We start from the raw sequence: 19,131 nt of genomic DNA, 5'->3' as shown, positions 1-19,131 counted from the left end.
ACACACACACACACACACACACACACACACACACTTTCATCTGAGTTCAAACTTAACCGGAGATCAAGGTTTCATTGTATCACTTCATAGACGACACACAAAAGTAAAACACACAAACACACTCATAGGTAGAATCAAGACGTACTCTTTTCATTGATGCATCGTGCGAGCTAACTCTGGACTCTTTTTTTGTGAGTTCATTTTGTGGGGGACGTCACACATGACGAAGAGGTCCCTTTCACCCATTGGAATGGCTGGGGGGGGCAAAGGACAACATATTCAGATGGCGAAGTGGGGGTAAGGCAGACTCTAGAGGAGGGGGAGCAGGGTTGTGAGACGGTTCTGGTCTTTGTTCAAGAAGTGGACCAGCTGACCAACGAGTGCAAGACCAGCTCTTTGGGGGGCAAAAGTCAACGAGAAAACAAAACAAAAACATTTAATACATAACTCCATGCATACCAGTGAACTTCATGCAGTGCAAAAAAGATCCAAGCTATATACATATATATATATATTTATATGTCTGTATATAAATATGTATATATAAATATGATATATTCCTGTAATAATACAATTCAACATTTGTTTAACAGTTTTGTTCCCCCCCCCCCCCATGTTGTGTGTTGGTGTACACAGTGTGTGCGATCTGCCCTTGCACACCATTTAAGCTTAACGACCCCCCCACACACACACAAACAACAACGCACACACTCATTCCCACAAACACACACACAGCCTTGACTCCGCCGTGTCCTCTTCCTTCCCTGCCGCTATTAAACAAACTTGAAATAATTAATCCATTCATTTTATCTTCTTTCTTTTTTTTACCAAAACATGATTAGAACACTGTTGTTCATGGAGTCACTCGTTGCCATAGTACTACTTTGCTGTAAATCACTGTGTAGCCAAGAGAAGGATGGTGTCTTCTTAGCCATCTGGAATAAAGGCCAACCAGAGGAAGACATTCAATCCTCAGAAAACCATCCAAGAGGAAAACTCTTCCTGAGATATGTGTATATATTAAGTTCTAGCCTCCGCAAATTGATTGATCCAAATATTTATCGAGTTTTTGAAACAACCATATGGTTTGACGAACGACTGGTTCACAAACTGTCCAAACAACTTCCAAAATTATTGTGATTTTGGTTGACCCCACACAACACCCGACTCTTCATTAATGACGATCAAGGGTGAAAAAAGAAAAATCGGTTGAGGCATGATGTAAAAAGATGGGACAAACACACACACACACACACACACACACACACACACACACACACACACACACACACACACACACACACACACACACACACACACTCACTCACCTCACATGCTTTGGCCACCTGCACACTTGCCCCCCTTGTCTTGCTCCTCACCCTTCCTGATCCCATCCCAGTCCGGGCTTTGAACATTTTTGTCTTTTTATTTTACTGCTGGACTTATTATTCTTGTACAGACTGTAAAATGTATTATTTTGTACAACTTTATTGAAGAAAAAAAATAACGTGTAGAAGATCCCTGTGCCTTGATCACGAGTGTATGTGTAAAAAAATGAAAAAATGAAGAAAAAAAAATGACGACAACAAAGAGCTAATATGTAAGTTATGTTTCACTGCGCTGTACAACCAAGCTGACCCCCCCTCCTCCCCCCTAGGGTTTGGGTGGGCCAAGGGGGGCTGTTTAGGAGGGTCTGATGTCTGTTGCTATAGTTTTTATTTTCCCCCTACTTTTTGTTTGTTGGTTGATTATGATATTTTGCTTTCATCCTCCTTTGATTTATATAACAGGACTTGGCGAGGAGGTTTGGAAAAGAGTCTGTACCTTCGTGTCATTTGTTTTTCTTTGTAAAACCAGATAGACGAAAAGATAATCAGGGTACGCCACATTCAAGCCCTAACACAATCTTATATATATAAAATATATATATTTCAGATTATATACGCACACACACAAACACGCACACACACTGTACACTAGTATCTATCACCCCTTTGGATATATCCTGGGGTTCCCTTTTTTTTGTTTTTTCCACATCTGCGCACACGTACAGAGGAAAAACGTGTTTGATTCTGGGTACAATGAAAGGGCGGGGGGGGGGGGGGGATATACATTTAAATTTCTTTCTTTCCTTTTTTTTTTAGCTTTAACTTTTAAATGAGAGGAAGGTATCCAATTTCAAAACATTGCTTGTTTCTACATAAACCAAATTCTTTTTGCTTAAAAAAAATAAGAAAAAAACTCAATAGTGTTTGATTCATTACTAGGTGGCCTGCTGGGCTGGCTATTGGAAGGTGTTCTCCAATGTGTAGTCCACAACAACCATGATTCCCATGTTTCTGATATACAGCTTTGAGTGATCATCCGTCTGAACGCCTACATACAACCATATACAGGACCTCCTATTTGAATAAAGCTATCCATTTATATATATATATATATATATATATATATAATAGAGAGATAAAGAGAAACTAAATTAAGAGAAAAAAAACAAATCATTAGATAACAAAGTTAATGGGTTCCCTTAACCCAAACAGAGTTGTATTGCACCACATACTACTTCAACACGACTGAAAAATCAGTGTGTGACAACTACTTACACTGCTGTATTTACACCGATATTCTTGCCACTGTCTTTAATTTGTGGCATGATAGGATGAAAGGGCATCAACTCTTCACTCATTGGAGAGGAGGATTTCCGACATGGCTATACCAGATACTACATAGTAATTACATGAGGTAGAAGTAAATATATACAAGATGTTTCCGACTTTGCCCCTGACACACAGGCAATAGACTAGGACCTCTCATGGGTGTATGGGATACACTGCATCACAGTAGCCATTTGGATCTGCACTTACTATAAGTAAGACAGTCCGAAACAGTCATGCTATGTAACATTAGATGACACTCAAATGTTTATGCCAATAAACCTCTCCCCTTTGTTCCTTCGTTCCAACCTCACTGCAGAAATAAGTGACTGCAGCAGCGAAATTCACCCTGCTAATTTCTATTTTTACAGTTGTTTATCCACGTGTCTGTTACATTTTGTACAAAGACTCAAATTACAGTTAAAGCAGATTTGTTCCATTGTCTAACACACATTGAGTAAACACACACACACACGCACACGCGCACACACACACACACACACACACACACACACACACACACACACACACACACACACACACACACACACACACACACACACACACACACACACACACACACACAGGTACAGGTGCACAGATGGGTAGAGATGCAACTGAATCTGCATAGATCTAAATTGCCTTTCCAGGTTGTTTGGTTAATATTCACCTTCTGTTCTGCTGTTTAAATGCTAACCTATTTAAACAGCATTGTAGTTTAGTAGCTATTGTTGTTTTGCGTGATAAACAGAATGAACTACTAGGGAACACTTACTTGTCCCCAGAATGTTGACAGAACAAGGCAAACATATTTTTTTAACCAACAATTCATTGAAAGTGTGATTCCGCAGCGGCAGCCTAATTAAAGTCAAATAGTATATAGATTACTAATAGAATATCGTTTATATTCTTTGGAAGGGTTTGCTATTTTCCATTTCATAACGGTCCTGTATTGATAAATCACCTTAGTGTTCTACGAAAAAAGAAAACCTTAATATTACGTCTCCACGAGAGGGGGCCCTTATTTTATAACCGCTGTGCTGTGCAGCCGACCGGAAGAAGGATCCGTGGAGGACAATGTGTTTCCTGCACTAAACTCCGCCCTCACGTTTCCATGCATTGGCGCGCTTCGTTTTGGTGCTCTGCTCCCCTCCCGGCGGTGGTCAGTAGTGGGCTGCCTAGGCTGTGCAGGTGAAAACATGGCAGGCATGAGTGTCACGGGTCCTCGGTCCGGTTCGGCCGCCGGCCCAGTTCAACAGGGACTGAAGGAGGCTCTCATTGAGACTCTCACGGCGATTTTGTCCCCGGTTCAAGAAGTGCGTTCGGCAGCAGAGGAGCAGATAAAAGTGCTGGAAGTAACCGAGGGTAAGTGATAGCCAGTGTGGGCTATGCTAGGTTAGATTAGCTGTTGAGGGACCTGTGGTCTTCGTTTTGATCTACTGTTTGGCTGGACCATTTATGCATCCCAACGACCATAAGAGCTGTCTTTTGATCTGGTCCTAAATGACTAACGTGCTCCTTAGCAATCTCAGGGCTTGATGACTCTGTCGGAACAGGCCTCATCTTTAACAAGTTATTGAAGTTGGCTAAAAAATACATTTTCAGATATACTCTGACCAACGTATCTGGTTTACTATATCGTCATTTATAAGGATGGGGAAGACTGTGGTAAAAGGCGAAGAGCAAAACCATGTGTAAAATACATGATCCATGTGGACACATGATCATAGTGAGGGTGGGAACTGGGAGATGACAGCATCCCTGTTCGCTGAACATGAACCACCCCGGGGCTTGTCCCTCTGGCCCCGCCTGCTCATTGGTTAATCGTCTAAAATAAATAAGTTGGTTCAATCCACCTTTTAAAGCCTGGAAAATAATATAAACTAACTGAGCGGATGTCGCTATGACAACGTGGTATAAGGTGACACACTTTCCCGCGAAGATGTTTTCTGGGTGACCCGCGGGTCAGCCAGCCGGCATCCACAGCTTTCAACATCTCACTTAGAACCCCTGCTCTGTTTCGGTTTGGGGTTTGTTATGGAACTGGTTAATCATTAATGTAATATCATGCCACAGCCTATGCATCCACGTAATGCAATGTATTGACCAGGTACGCCTATCTTTTTAAGATTTGTATTTTGCAAAAATGTACTAATGTGAATACCCAACAAATTCTACTTTGCAAACTTCTACTCCATAAAATATTTGGCCATTTGGCAGCATAACGGTTCCTTCTACAGCAGCCATGGTACAGTATGATGGATTACCCATTGTGGCTCGGAAACAAGTTCTTTGTCTTTTGTTTTATGCTTTACTCCTGTTGCCAGCAAAAGGCTGATTGTGCACCAGCATGTAGACTTGCTTGCGGTCTCGCATGGGCCATGTCCATATCCGCTGGCCTCTGTGTCAGTGAGATGCTGTACAGAATCGTCAGCACTCACATTGTCTGCTGGCCCCCTGATGTCATTCCTAGTTAAACCCAGGGAGAGGGGTGGAGACTGTTCGGGGACAGTCAGAGACTGGCTTTAGATCCTGGCTGTGTTTATGTGAACCTCCATCCCTGTTGGCTGTCTGGGTTCCGGCATGTGAAGCACTACTGGGTGGAATGCCCTGAGAGATGAAGCCTCAGGGCTTCTTTTTCTGCCTGTTGATGTTGTCTTGTTCTGAAATGTAGAACATTTGCTTCTTTTTTCCCCCATCCAGGATTTGAAACTTTTTGGAGGCATGCCCAACCAGCAGAGTTTTTTCATATTTTGTTGCATCCATTTATATGATATCGTTGCCATAGCTACCAGGCACCTCCTCATGCCCCGTTATCTTTATCCATCTTGTGTCCTGCGGCTCGTGTGTATAAATAATGATGTGAACGGCCACATTTCCAACCATGGACTTTTGGGTGTATGAAGGTTTCCCATGACAATCTCATATTTGGAGACCCCAATATCAGGTTCCCTGCAGGCTTTAGTCTATTAGTATTACATTTCCTTGATTGTTTTGCTGGTGTTGCAGAGTTTGGTGTCCACCTGGCAGAACTCACCGTGGACCCACAGGGGGCGCTAGCCATCCGCCAGGTGAGGTTAAACAAACCAACTTATCAAGAGAGGGTGGTTAGAAATCATCCAAATGTCAACCTGAAAAAAATATTTGACTCTCTGAGACGTGCATAAAATAGTACTTAAGTGTTCTGTCTTTTTTACTTGAAGTGTCAAATTGAGAACCTGAGCACATCATTACAATTAGGGCATTTAGCAGAGGCTTTTATCCAAAGGGACTTGCATCGGTTAATACACACATTGACACACCGACGGCAGGGTCAACCGTGCAAGGCGACAGCCAGCCCGTCAGGATCAGTTTAGGGTTAAGTGTCTAAGTGCTCAGGGACACCAACACTCAGCTAGGAGGAGGTGGGGTTCGAACTAGCAACCTTTCGGTTACAAGACAACTGCTTTACCTCCTGAGCTAAGCCGTCATCATAGATTGGTTTATTTCGCGGCAAGAACTTTTAATAAGGGGTGGGTGACCTGGTGACAGATCTAATGGAGACCACCACATCCAACAAGAAGGGACGAGCATTCAGGTGCATGCATAGACTGATGAACAGTCGGACCAGAGGTTTTCTGACATTGTGTGTGTGTGTGTGTGTGTGTCTCTTCTCTCGTCGTCTATGTGCACAGTTGGCGTCGGTGATCTTGAAGCAATATGTCGAGACACACTGGTGCTCCCAGTCCGAGAAGTTCAGGCCACCAGAAACCTCAGATCGGGTATGCTGACTGCTATCATCACACCATGCCATTTCGGCAGTTTATTCAATATTTCCAGAATTATTTTAAAAATTAACAAAGTAAAAATCATTCTCAGATGTTTCAAGGGGAGGTGTATCCCTTCAAGTGAACCCAAAACCATATTTGTGGTTCACCATTACACCCATGTCCTACCACACTACCACGGTGCACTCAGTCACACTAGTGCTGCACGATTAATCCAATCGCAATGGCGATATCAGCCTTTGCGATTGTTTAACCGCAAAAGGCTGCGATTTAATTAAAAAAACTAAAAAGTGCATTTATTCCATTTATTTTATTTAGTTTTACTATTGAGAAAACAAATTTCTGCACTGCAGAAATGCCTTTAATTTGAAAAATATATATTTGTATTATTTATTTAGTTTTAATAATAATAATTGATTTGTAGATCAATCAAAGACGCTTTACATCACAGAATATACAGTACTTAAAGAAAAGAAAAACCGGAAAACAAGATACAAATTCAAAATGAGGTTTGGAATAGTAAAGGTGTGGTATGGGTGGGGTCAGGGGTCATATGCTTTCTTGAAGAGGTGAGTTTTGAGTTGGCTTTTGAATTAGTTTATTGGACTTTTGTAAAATATTGTCACTTTGAAAACAGTACTTTGCACATTTTTTATTTTTTGTATTTTTTTATGCTAGTTTAAGTTTGTATGTTTGAGTTGAGAAATAAACATTTTAAAATGATCAGCAATCTGTGTGCATTTTCCTTGATAGCCAAGCAAGTAGACTCATGACACCATTTGTTTATTAAATCGCAATATTGTCCACAATCCCAATATGAAAAAATTGTGCAGCACTAAGTCCCACCTCTCCTCCCACCCCCCGTCCCCCGTCCGTCCCCCCAGGCAAAGGCTGCCATCCGAGAGCTGCTTCCCGGAGGGCTCCGGGAAGCCATCAGCAAGGTGCGCTCCAGCGTGGCGTACGCTGTCTCGGCCATCGCCCACTGGGACTGGCCCGAGGCCTGGCCCCAGCTCTTCAACCTGCTGATGGAGATGCTGGTCAGCGGGGACGTCAACGCCGTGCACGGTGCCATGCGGGTCCTCACAGGTAGGCAACCGGGACGTTGCCATGCTTTGCGGGAGGTGTTTTTATTTTTGGTGTGGGGGGGCACATGGAACGGACACACGGCTTCACATGGTACTTACTGATTGCTATGGTAATCCAAAGTCTGGCACATGCAGCTCATGGATGGATGCGGCTTCGTCACTGCCACTAACCTATTGCCCGTTTGTTTTGTTGAATAAGAATTCACACGGGAGGTTACGGACACACAAATGCCCCTGGTTGCCCCCGTGATTTTACCAGAGATGTACAAGATCTTCACCATGGCCGAGGTAAGTCCTGACCGATTTACCAACCTTACAAGTCTTATTTTCCTTTTTCTTGGTTTAATGTCTTGTTCTAATGTCTTTCAAGGTTTCCTTGGCTGATGGGCCCTCTCTGAATACTAACGGGCTTGCTTTTTTCATTTGGTTCCTAAATTCAACATAATCTTAATTTATAACCTGGCCTTAAAGCTTTTCCCTGAAATGTCATTTATGTTGGAGAGGGATCACTGAAACTCCAGCATTTACTATTGGTACTGACAAGGCTTTCATTTCCCCATGTGAATTGTTTACCTTCTTTCTCCAGATGTAAATCACCCAGCATGGTAGGGAAAAAGAGAGATTCGTTTTCAGTTCAGGTCTCGCTCCACATCCCTTCATACAACCAGGAACCAAGCACTTCATTTTGAATCAGAAGTGAATGCTTGTGATGCAATCAGCTAAAGAACACACCCTCCTTCTCTTAGCTAAACATATTGAAATGTTGCTCTGCACTCAGAAATGTTGCTCTGCACAGAATTAACAGTGTGCCAATAACGCAGCCACCGTCTGTGCTCGGATGTCTTACTGCATGTCTCAGACTCGAGGGGTGTGAGCATGCACATTTGCATGTACACACAGAATCGAAAACATGTCGGTGTGATGGTTTAGGGTCACCATCAGAGAAAATGACCTAGCTAGGGCAGTTCGTGTAGCACTTGCTGTCACTTGTGTTGGACAAAAACAAAGATACAGCTATGATAGCTGCTAAACACTTGATAGGATTTTAATAGTTTTCAACAGCTTGCCACTTGTTTACAGAAATCATGGCTGATTTACATCTGGACATAAACAATGTCAACAAGTTACCTGAGTTCTGAAATCCTTTTTAATGTTGCCCCAAAAGTGAATTGACCTGACTTGTAGTGTACTACTATGACCCCTGTCGCAGGTCTACAGTATCCGTACACGCTCCAGAGCTGTGGAGATCTTCACCACCTGTGCCAACCTCATCTGTGCCATCGAAGAGCTGGAAAAGGTGGAGCTTCGCGTTAATCATGTCATATTGTGGCTGGGGTTCACTTCCACCGTGAGACATTTCCTTTAACGTGTACTCGTGTGTGTGTGTGTGGATTGTTTATCCAGGGTGCTGCCAAAGCGCTGATCTTCCCCGTGGTCCAGCAGTTCACTGAGGCATTCGTGCAGGCCCTGCAGATGCCTGATGGTGCCTCCTCTGACAGTGGTCTGAAGATGGAAGTCCTCAAGGTGGGAATGTAGTTGGGGGCTGGGTTGTATTGCACAAAAAATACATCACGGTATAAATGAAAAGGAACATGGTTACTGTATGTATCACGGTTTGAGGGCCTAGAATGCAGGAAAAACTATTCTTTATTTGTTTTACTGACAGTGCTGGGTGCCTTTGCTCTAGATAAGGCCTCCCGTACATCAATGCTTTAACAATGACAATAATCTTCAAAATGTTCTACCTACTAATAATGCTGGGAATCGGATTAAAGACAATATTCTTTCCTGTTGTTTTTCTGGCAATCAGTCATCCAGAATAGTGTGTTCTTCATCTTGTGGCCTTGAATAAGGGTTGTGTTAGGGGTGTACGGTATAAACGGTGCTGAAGATATACCGTTGTGAATTTGCGCTACGGTATGGATTTTGACGTTACCTCGGGACCGGTGTGACCGGTAGACAATGTTGTGTGTAACGCGTAACAAAGTAAGTAATGCGTTAATACAGTTCCCTAACTACTTTTTCATGTAAAAAGTAAAGTTATATAGTTCCTTTTTCAATTCAGCACCACGTTACTTTTCCCAGGGACAGATTGACAGCGATACTGCCTTCTCAGGCAGTATGCTATTGCGCAAGTACGCAGGTGCGCAGCAAGTGCTCCTGCGTGCTTGCGCAATAGTCCCTCCACGAGCTCTCATTCCACAACGTACGAGACAGACGCTGGTAGCGTGAAGCCGTCTCTGCAATCATACATTGCTTCCGCAGGCATTTTGAAAGCCAGTCCACAACAAAATGCCAGTGGTGGAACGAGATGACAAACGTTGTCACTCTTTACCTGTCTAAGGTGGACACATGGTTCCCTTTCAAAATGTCGATAGAAAGGGCTTTAAAGAGATGGTCAAAACACTCGATCCCAGGTACGTGTGTTACATACACACACTTCAGCCAAATTGAGATGCCAAAACTATACGGAAAGGTCCGCAAGCAAGTGGAGATACAAATCCATACTATTAAACATTCGTGTTTTTCAGAGATGGGAGTAACTTGAGAAAAGATTAAAAAAAAAAAAAAATTATGCGGTTTTGCTGCCTTTCCAGTATTTTACCCCTTCAGAGGCATTTATATCGAAATTAGAAGATAAAATTAACATACCGTGATATAATACCGTTACCGTCTATTCCTCAAATCATACCGTGATATACATTTTATTCCCTACCGTACAACCCTAGGTTGTGTTTTTAAAATGTAACATGGTGCTGCAGTGAACCTATTGCATTGTTTGGGGATAACCCTGGAATGGGTCGTGCACGGTGTCGGACCACATCTTCAGTTAACGCGCCTCATGTCCACACAGAGCAGTGGTCCGCGTGTCTTGCTCTTTTACTCCTTTCACTCTATTTACTCTATACCGCTTGGCCGAAAGCTCTCTCGACGGACAGCTAGGGGGTACTGGGGATCGAACTAGCAACCTTCCCATTACAAGGCATCCTGCTCTGCCTCCTGAGCTAAGCCGAGCCCATTCATAAATGTGTACCGATTAACTTTCTCAACCGTTTATAACAATATAACAACAAATATAAACCGTGTATTGTTATTATATCCAGCCTCAAATCGTGCAGCTGTCTACTAATATACGCCCATGATGATTTACCACAGGTTCACATCTTAAATGAGAAGTTGATGATCTGCGTGCCAGAGTTTATTGCTGGCTCTAATTTAGACAGATGGGTTACATTACACTTCCTCTTCTCTCGTGGGTGTAACAAGGGGGGAATCCCTGCCGAGGAGCTAAGGTACGGCTGGTCACAGAGTCTTGTTTCCTGTCCCAGGCGGTGACGGCGCTGGTGAAGAACTTCCCCAAGCCCATGGTGTCGTCCATGCAGCAGATCCTGCCCATCGTGTGGAACACGCTCACAGAGAGCGCCTCTTTATATCCTCTCACATCACTGTGGCCGTTGGCTGGCCAGGCTCTCATGACCCCGCCAATCATTGGGCTTTATATCAGGAAAAGCGATGGATTCTGATGTTGGTAAATTGAGATCAAGGATAATCAGTATTTTGGACTATAAAACAGCAATTGCATTGTCACATGAAAAATGTTAATACCTAAACCAGAATTTTGCCAGATTATTAATATAATTTCAGGGGCATTTCTATTGGGGAAAAAAAATAATGATAATGACTTGAAATGGATAGTTTTTCTCTGAGACATTTTGCATAGGGTGATTATTAAATGGTGTATTCCTTGACTGTCGTCACCTATGTGAGAACAGAGGTCAACTACACGGAGGACGTGGACGATCCCATAGACTCGGACGGTGAGGAATCTGCTTTCCTCTAGCAGCAACACATAGCTTTGATGCATCTCTCCGAGTGACGCGGGTGTGGAAAAGCTTGGATCTAGCCCGTAAGCAAATCCCTCCAATTTCTCCTTTCCTCCTTCCCCTGTAGGTGAGGTGCTAGGCTTTGAGAATCTGGTGTTCAGTATCTTTGAGTTCGTCCACACGCTGCTGGACAACAGCAAGTTCAAGAGCACGGTGAAGAAGGCCCTGCCCGAGCTCATCTACTACGTCATCCTCTACATGCAGATCACAGAGGACCAGGTGCGGTTTGAAAACATTGTACAATGTCGTGCCCAAAAAACGGGGGGCGAAATCTGCCCATTTCCGCCCAATCTGTCCCGACATTGGACTGAAAATGGGTACGTCTGAAATACTGAGAACTTTGATGGTTATTTTTAGATCAAAGTGTGGACGGCCAACCCTCAGCAGTTTGTTGAGGACGAGGACGATGACACCTTCTCCTACTCGGTCCGCATCTCTGCTCAGGACCTGCTGCTGGTGAGAGGAAACGGGTCACATGAGTCAATATAATGCAAGAAATCGGATAGCAAAGTGCCCTGCTTGACATGATTGTATTGCCTGGAAATGTATGATTTTGCTTACTTATTATAATTTATTATTATTTTAAATTATGTTGGTGTATGTGTTATGTATGTAAAACCCTGGTGCTTAACAATCAAACAATGTGCTTATTTGATTATCTATTCTTATGACCTGCCCCTTGGTCAGTTTGCTTGATACCCAGAAGGAGAAAAAAGCATTTTTTTTTTGTAAGGCTCATAGTTATAAATAAAGAGTTTATTTTTTACCTTTACATAAAATGACCCATGGATGGAAGGTTGACCTAGGACCTCTGCCCGCAGGCCGTTGCTACAGAGTTCCAGAACGAGAGTGCAGCGGCGCTGGCGGCCGCAGCCACGAGACACCTGCTGGAGGCGGAGCAGGCCAAGAACAGCGGGAACCAGCACTGGTGAGCACACGCTGGTCCGCTGGTCCCAACCCTTCACTGTCCCTTAGACACATCCGAGAGTCCCAAAGATGTTAAAGCCCCCAAACACACGTCATCGTTAGTGTTAGCATTGCTATACTCTGGCTTTAACTGGATTTAAAAAGATGCATTACAAAGACTGAGTCCAAATGAATAGCAAACAGACTTGGAGAGAGTGTGCGTGTGCCTTGAGGGAGGGTTTCGTCAGGGCTTGGAGGGCAAGTCAATCGGGAAAGAATATTCCCAGTTGAAGAATATTATACGTTATTGTTGCTGTTGGTAAGAACCAATTTCATATTTACTTGGATCGATACTTGGATTGACAGCACAGTGCTTTTTTGCATTTTTATGTAGATCTTTTATGTTGGAACTGGTAAACAAAGTTGTATTACCTTGGTCTGCCTCCAGATGGCAGCAACGTAAAGTGTTTCGGTGTGTGGCTGCTCTGTAACCCTTCGCCTGTGTCTTCCAGGTGGAAGGTCCATGAGGCCTGCATGCTGGCCTTAGGCTCGGTCAAGACCATCATTACAGAGAACGTGAAGAATGGCCGCATTCAGTTCGACATGCACGGGTTCCTGGCCAACGTCATCCTGGCCGACCTCAACCTGGTTGGTGAGTCCCTGATAAGCAGTTAAAGGTTCAATGGCGTTATTCGTGCATCTCATCTCATCAGTCATGTGTGTTGTCCTTACAATGCAACTAATTTTCTCCTTTCTTTAATGATTCGAGAGTTGTAAAGAGAGAGAGCAGGACATGCAGAATAGCACAACATTTTGAAACAAAGTACCCCTCCCAGCCTGCCCCCTCCCTACATACCTTACTCCTTCATTCAGAAGTGGTGCATTTCACCGGCCTGGGATTGTCGGGCAAGATGGATTCCCCGATGGATGACTTCATTGTCCTTCCATTTATGCATTTTTTAATCACATAGCACAATATTTATCTAATGAGGGATGATTTATTTTACTATACACGCATCAAAATGGGTAGTTGTTAAAAATCTAAATTATCTCACATAGAGGCAGTTACTTTGAGAAAGATATTGAGCACATTTAACTCACTAATAGCTGAGGGGTTGGAACAAACTACACTTAAATAATAGCTGTTAAATCTAACCTACAGCAACTTTTCTAAACTATTAATTTAGTTTATGTATTGTTCTGACGGAATCGATTCAGAACATTCATCTGCTATGAGGAATAATTGAGAAATGTTGAATACACAAATAATGTTTAGTTTGTTTAGAAGTTTATTGAGCAGGGACAAATGCATTGTTTATTGCCTCATATACAATATAAAATTAAAACCTTGCATACAGGTTTCTGGTGAAGAGTAATTTGCAACCCCTGTCCCTGGTTAGGCCTTTACTAAAAGTTACACTAAAAGTTAGCGAAGTTACAAACGATACACACGTTGGAATACAAATCACTTTATATACAGGACACCTGTATATAAAGGCGTCCTGTGTGTGTGGTGCCCGTGCAAATGCACACAGGCTTTATTCAGTTTCAACCAATGTTTTCCTTGTGTGCTGATGTTGTTTGATTCACCTCTCCCCCCCAGCCGCGTCTCCCTTCCTGCTGGGCCGGGCCCTGTGGGCCGCCAGTCGCTTCACCACGGCCATGTCCCCGGAGCTCATCCAGCAGTTCCTCCAGGCCACCGTCAGCGGCCTGCAGGACAGCCAGCCGCCCTCCGTCCGCATCTCAGCCGTCAGGGCCATCTGGGGGTGAGCGTCCGTCCGGTGGCGCTCTGCACTCTCCCCTGTGATGCGTCGCAGGGTTCATGTTGGTAGCGGTGGCTCAATAATGAACTTCACTGTCAGTCCATTAGGTGTCCTGTGCTAGCTACCATTGTTATTATTGTTGGGCAAGCAACGGAAGCTGTTTGAACAGGTGTTTAAAGATTGTGGTTGCCTGTGTTGCCGGTGCTATTGGCTTGTGATTGCATTTGACCTGATCCCAGTTCCTGTTCTGCGAGGACAGTTCCCTGTTCTGCTAGGAAAGCGCCTAATGTGAAGTAGGGGCTCCAAAATTCTCAGACCCACTATGGTTCCCTTTTCCCATAATGCAGACACACACAATTTGTAGTTTCGCCATCGGTTGTTAAAACTGTCCCAAAACGCCTATTTTTGTAACTGCATGGAAACCACTCAATTGCGTGTTGCACATCTGTTCTCATACGAACAACCAATGGTTTGTTACATCCACATTTTAAATCACTGTTCCTTGCATTGCTCCACTGAGAGTAATAAAACATACGTAGTAATAAAAAAGTACGTAGTTAGTAAGTAATACTTTATTTATATAGCACCATTCATACAGGGATTGCAGGCTGCAGCTCAAAGTGCTTTAAATCAGAAAAAAGGAAATAATGAAAAATAAGGACATTATATAACGATCTAAGTTACAGTAAAAACAAAAGATGAGTAAAAAAAACAGCAGTATAAACCTCAAAAACTAGCAGTAAGAGCAATAAAATACATACTGGTAAAAAAATAAATGGTGGTAATAACATTTGAATAGTTTGTCTCCCTGATATCTCAGTTTATTGCTTGTATCTGGCCCACTTGTACCACCTGGTAACCTCCTACCTCCGCCCCCCTCAGCTACTGTGACCAGCTGAAGCTGTCGGAGAGCACCCACGTGCTGCAGCCCTTCCTGCCCAGCATCCTGGAAGGGCTGGTGCAGCTGGCCGCCCAGTTCAGCTCGGAGGTGCTCACGCTGGTCATGGAGACCCTGTGCATCGTGTGCACGGTGGACGCTGCCTTCACCACCAGCGCCGAGAACAAGATCTGCCCGCTCACCATCGCCATATTCCTCAAGTACAACAACGGTACGGGGGGTCGCACCACTCAAAAGCGTTGAAGTACAGTCCACTGTTGGCAAAGAAAACCTATGTTTCCCATGGTTGGATTAGGGTGTACAGAGGACAATGGGTTTTGTGCTCATTGTTTGATAAATGGCTCGATTGAAATGAATGACTGGTGATGTGTGAGTGGGCTAGGAGTAATGTTGAGCTCCTCCACTAGATCACGTGGTGGCCTCCCTGGCGCAGGATATCTTCAAGGAGCTGGCCCAGGTGGAGGGCTGCCAGGGGCCCATGCAGATGCGCCTCATCCCCACGTTGGTCAGCATCATGCAGGCCCCCTCCGACAAGATCCCGCCCGGACTTTGTGCGGTAGGTAGCCCCACAAAGCACCCATTTTGTGTTTGTGTGTGTGATAATATAACACCAAATCAATGATTTCATGAACTTTATGCAAATGTCATTGATGGGGTTTCGAGTATGCTGATATTGTCTCCCGAACCAGTCGAAATTTTACCAATCTTAAAGAAGTTCCACAATCCATTGTATAAGCACACGGTTTAACATGTACGTGGATGATTTACTGTTAGCTTTGCAAGGCCATATTGCAATAGAGTTCCTCCTGGGTGATAATGATGTATTTCCTCCCCCTGTCCCTGCAGACCTCCATCGACATCTTGACCACAGTGGTGCGCAACACCAAAGCCCCTCTCTCTGAGATGCTGGTGTGTCAGGCCTTCCCCGTGGTCGCCCAGTGCACCCTGCGCACCGAAGACAACGCAATCATGCAGGTAAACACCCCCCCCCCCCCCCCCCCAGCACACGTCAACACTTAATACAGACAATAATTAGTTTATTGGATTATATGATGAACCATGTAGGGTAAAGTTGAATAGTCTCATGGACCAAATGCTCTATTTTGGGGCCGGATAGTGACAAGACCGTAGGAAAGTAGGTAGAAAGAGAAGGAGAGGGGTGGATGACGGTCCTTCGTAGCATAGGACCCTAGGTCAGAAGGGAACCTGGAAGTAGGGCTGCTCGATTTATGGAAAAAATCATAATCACGATTATTTTGGTCAATATTGAAATCATAATTAGTCAAACTATGAAAAACATGATGCATTTATTTAGCAGGTTTCTCAAAACAAATCATTTCGTAACTGAGAACTTTATAGTAAAGTACAAAATGTATCCAGCTGTTCATCTTCAATTTCTATGAAACATTGAATGAATAAAACGAACATACTGATAAAAAAATAATTATTAATAAATCGTTTCAACTCGACCATATTAGTTTGGAGTTCGTTTGACCCCAAAAAAAAGGAGTGACGGGCGCTGGGCCGCTCCGTCACTCCCTCCCCCCCCCCCCTGCTGTCCCTGTCTCCCGCCGTAACGCTGCGTGTCCTCCCCAGAACGGCGGCGAGTGCCTGCGGGCCTACGTGTCCATCGCCCTGGAGCAGGTGGGCCAGTGGCGGGACGACCAGGGCAACACGGGCCTGTGGTACGTCATGCAGGTGGTCAACCAGCTGCTGGACCCCCGCACCTCGGAGTTCACGGCGGCGTTCGTGGGGCGCCTGGTGTCCACGCTGATCTCGCGGGCCGGCACGGAGCTGGGCGAGCAGCTGGACCAGATCCTGCGGGCCATCCTCAGCAAGATGCAGCAGGCGGAGACGCTCAGCGTGATGCAGGTAGACTGGGGGTGTTGGGGGGGGGGGGGGGTCTTAGGACACGGGGGAGGTTGTTGACGTGGTTATTGTCAACCCTTGTGATCCTGACCTTTTTAGTTAGTTATACCACAATATAGGTGATCTACAGCCCCCCATACTCCTTAAATGAAATGGGGTGTTTTAGCTGGCATAATGGCATAGCCTTAATCCATTGCTAGCCTCAGGATGACATGCTGTATTCAAATTCACTTTTCCTCCAGATCATTTTGGCCTAAAGACTGTGGTTGGGTTAGAACAATCATTACAAGGGGGAGCCACTTTTGATTTAATCTAGAAGAGTATCTAGACAATCTCTGCGCCCAAGTATAGTGTACAAACCGGCACAACAATCAAAATGCTAAGACTTTACAATTGGGTACAGGAATTAACCATTAATAAACGAGTTATTATTACAATTCGTTAATTCAGTAATAAGCATTTACAGGATAAAGGTTAACCCTAACACCAACATTAATCCTTTCCCTTGTGCTTATGATATATAATAGTGCTTATTACTGCATTACCGAATGTTAATTAATGTTTAATTCATGTCCCCTTATTGTAAAGTGTTAGCGATTTTATGTTTTAGCTTTACCTCATAGCACTGCCTCAATTATTATTTACAATTATCGGTGTAACCTTATGTTGAAATGAATTGCTGCCTAGCCAAGGCTTATGGTCCTAGTAAAAAAGCTAACTTGAATATCTGGATGTTCTTACCAGGCTATCCTGCAGTTTCTATTCTCCATCCCTGTATAATAACTTGACAGCCGCTCCGAATGTCCCCCTCTCCCTCTACCATCCCTGTTCTCTATGGTACTCGTGGCTCACCTGGTCTGGTCTAACCTGGTTCCTCCTCTGCCCCCCCCCCCCCCCCCCCCCCACCAGTCCCTGATAATGGTGTTTGCCCACCTGGTGCACTCCCAGCTGGACCCGCTGCTGGAGTTCCTGTGCAGCCTGCCGGGGCCCACGGGCAAGCCAGCGCTGGAGTTTGTCATGACTGAGTGGATGAGTCGGCAGCACCTCTTCTACGGACAGTATGAGGGCAAAGTCAGGTCAGAGGGGCAACAAACACACACACACACACACACACTCGCTCTGTGGGCATTTTTAGATAAATCAACAATGTACATAATCTTACAATCATACAGCCATCAAAATATTACAAAAATGCATGTGGTCTTGACTGACTTTCCTTCTGAATGGACATAGCCCTTTGAGTTGTACCTGGCTCTCTATGAGCCATCTCCTCTCCCCTGCCCATACGTGGTTCTCACCCCCTCTGTGGCCCTTGTCCCCTGCAGTACGGTGGCCCTCTGCAAGCTGCTGCAGCATGGCCTCAACACCAACGACAAGCGCCTGCAAGACATCGTGGTGAAGGGGGAGGAGATTATCAACCTCGAGGAGGGCATCCGGACACGCTCCAAATCCGCCAAGAGTAAGTGCCTTTAACACCCCTGTGACTCAGTGGATCGGCCGTCATAGATGTGTCGTAATCCGGTGAAAGCAGTGAGAAGCTGGATAGATTGGTACCACCATTGCGTTGTTCTTTGTGTTATGGATGTGTTCCCTAGAGCAGCAGTATATTGTTATGTTTTTTTTTGATCCGACAAAAACACAGGGGGCTTGCTGTTCCTGGTTTAAAGACGTTTAAGAAATTAAGTCTATTTGTATGTGGTGCTTTCCTTTTTTAGCTCAATTCAAAAGTATCATGTACTTCTTCTGTTTCCACATGCTGTAATTCACCATGGATTGTTTTTTGCTTTTTTGTGTGTTCTCCATAGACCCAGAGAGGTGGACCAACATTCCTTTGCTAGTGAAGATTTTTAAACTCATTATAAACGAGCTGTCGTCTGTGGTGGAGGCCAACGCCACCCGCGCCACCGCCTCAGACTGGAGCCAAGGTAGTCAAACCTCCATGGTCGCGGTCGCTCTGACGTAGTCAAGTCAATGTGACTGATGTCTGTGGAGTGTGTATTTTGTGAAATTAAAAATTTTGCACGTTGTTCCTTGTTCATAACCTGCTCTATGTACTTATTCCAATTAGTAACCTCTAATGGCTGAAGCTGTAACCAGATTCATTGCTTAATACTTTTCAGACGACCAAGACTACGATTTTTTTCAACGGTCGGGCTAACATAGTATAACAAATATTTTTAGGCAGAAATTCCCTGGGTGGATGGATGCGTTTTAATCACGAGAAACTGTTGAGTGATTGGTCGTAAATGTAGTAAAAAGCTAGCCTGGCAAGCCAGACCCATATCGGAAAGATATTGGGTCTGGT

At 44.3% G+C, this 19,131-nt stretch overlaps 1 protein-coding gene across 1 annotated transcript in view; it reads left to right on the top strand.

Annotated features, from left to right (window-relative positions):
- The first annotated feature begins 3,706 nt into the window (after positions 1 to 3,706).
- Positions 3,707 to 19,131, top strand: part of ipo9 (importin 9) — an 18,103-nt gene continuing 2,678 nt past the window's right edge. Inside the window, exons 1-21 of the mRNA XM_056606028.1 lie at positions 3,707 to 4,019; positions 5,664 to 5,725; positions 6,329 to 6,415; positions 7,306 to 7,507; positions 7,706 to 7,794; positions 8,717 to 8,803; positions 8,911 to 9,030; positions 10,836 to 10,936; positions 11,266 to 11,324; positions 11,458 to 11,609; positions 11,748 to 11,846; positions 12,212 to 12,318; positions 12,809 to 12,948; positions 13,900 to 14,062; positions 14,942 to 15,168; positions 15,365 to 15,513; positions 15,804 to 15,932; positions 16,554 to 16,829; positions 17,736 to 17,902; positions 18,152 to 18,285; positions 18,632 to 18,751. Of these exons, the coding sequence (XP_056462003.1) occupies positions 3,854 to 4,019; positions 5,664 to 5,725; positions 6,329 to 6,415; positions 7,306 to 7,507; positions 7,706 to 7,794; positions 8,717 to 8,803; positions 8,911 to 9,030; positions 10,836 to 10,936; positions 11,266 to 11,324; positions 11,458 to 11,609; positions 11,748 to 11,846; positions 12,212 to 12,318; positions 12,809 to 12,948; positions 13,900 to 14,062; positions 14,942 to 15,168; positions 15,365 to 15,513; positions 15,804 to 15,932; positions 16,554 to 16,829; positions 17,736 to 17,902; positions 18,152 to 18,285; positions 18,632 to 18,751 (2,836 nt within the window). The 5' untranslated portion in view covers positions 3,707 to 3,853. The remainder of the gene's footprint in view (positions 4,020 to 5,663; positions 5,726 to 6,328; positions 6,416 to 7,305; positions 7,508 to 7,705; positions 7,795 to 8,716; positions 8,804 to 8,910; positions 9,031 to 10,835; positions 10,937 to 11,265; positions 11,325 to 11,457; positions 11,610 to 11,747; positions 11,847 to 12,211; positions 12,319 to 12,808; positions 12,949 to 13,899; positions 14,063 to 14,941; positions 15,169 to 15,364; positions 15,514 to 15,803; positions 15,933 to 16,553; positions 16,830 to 17,735; positions 17,903 to 18,151; positions 18,286 to 18,631; positions 18,752 to 19,131) is intronic.

This window comes from Gadus chalcogrammus, chromosome 13, assembly GCF_026213295.1.
Source record: "Gadus chalcogrammus isolate NIFS_2021 chromosome 13, NIFS_Gcha_1.0, whole genome shotgun sequence".
Taxonomy (NCBI): Eukaryota; Metazoa; Chordata; class Actinopteri; order Gadiformes; family Gadidae; genus Gadus; species Gadus chalcogrammus.
Note: the sequence above shows the minus strand (reverse complement) of the source record. Positions and strands in the feature narration are given on the sequence as shown.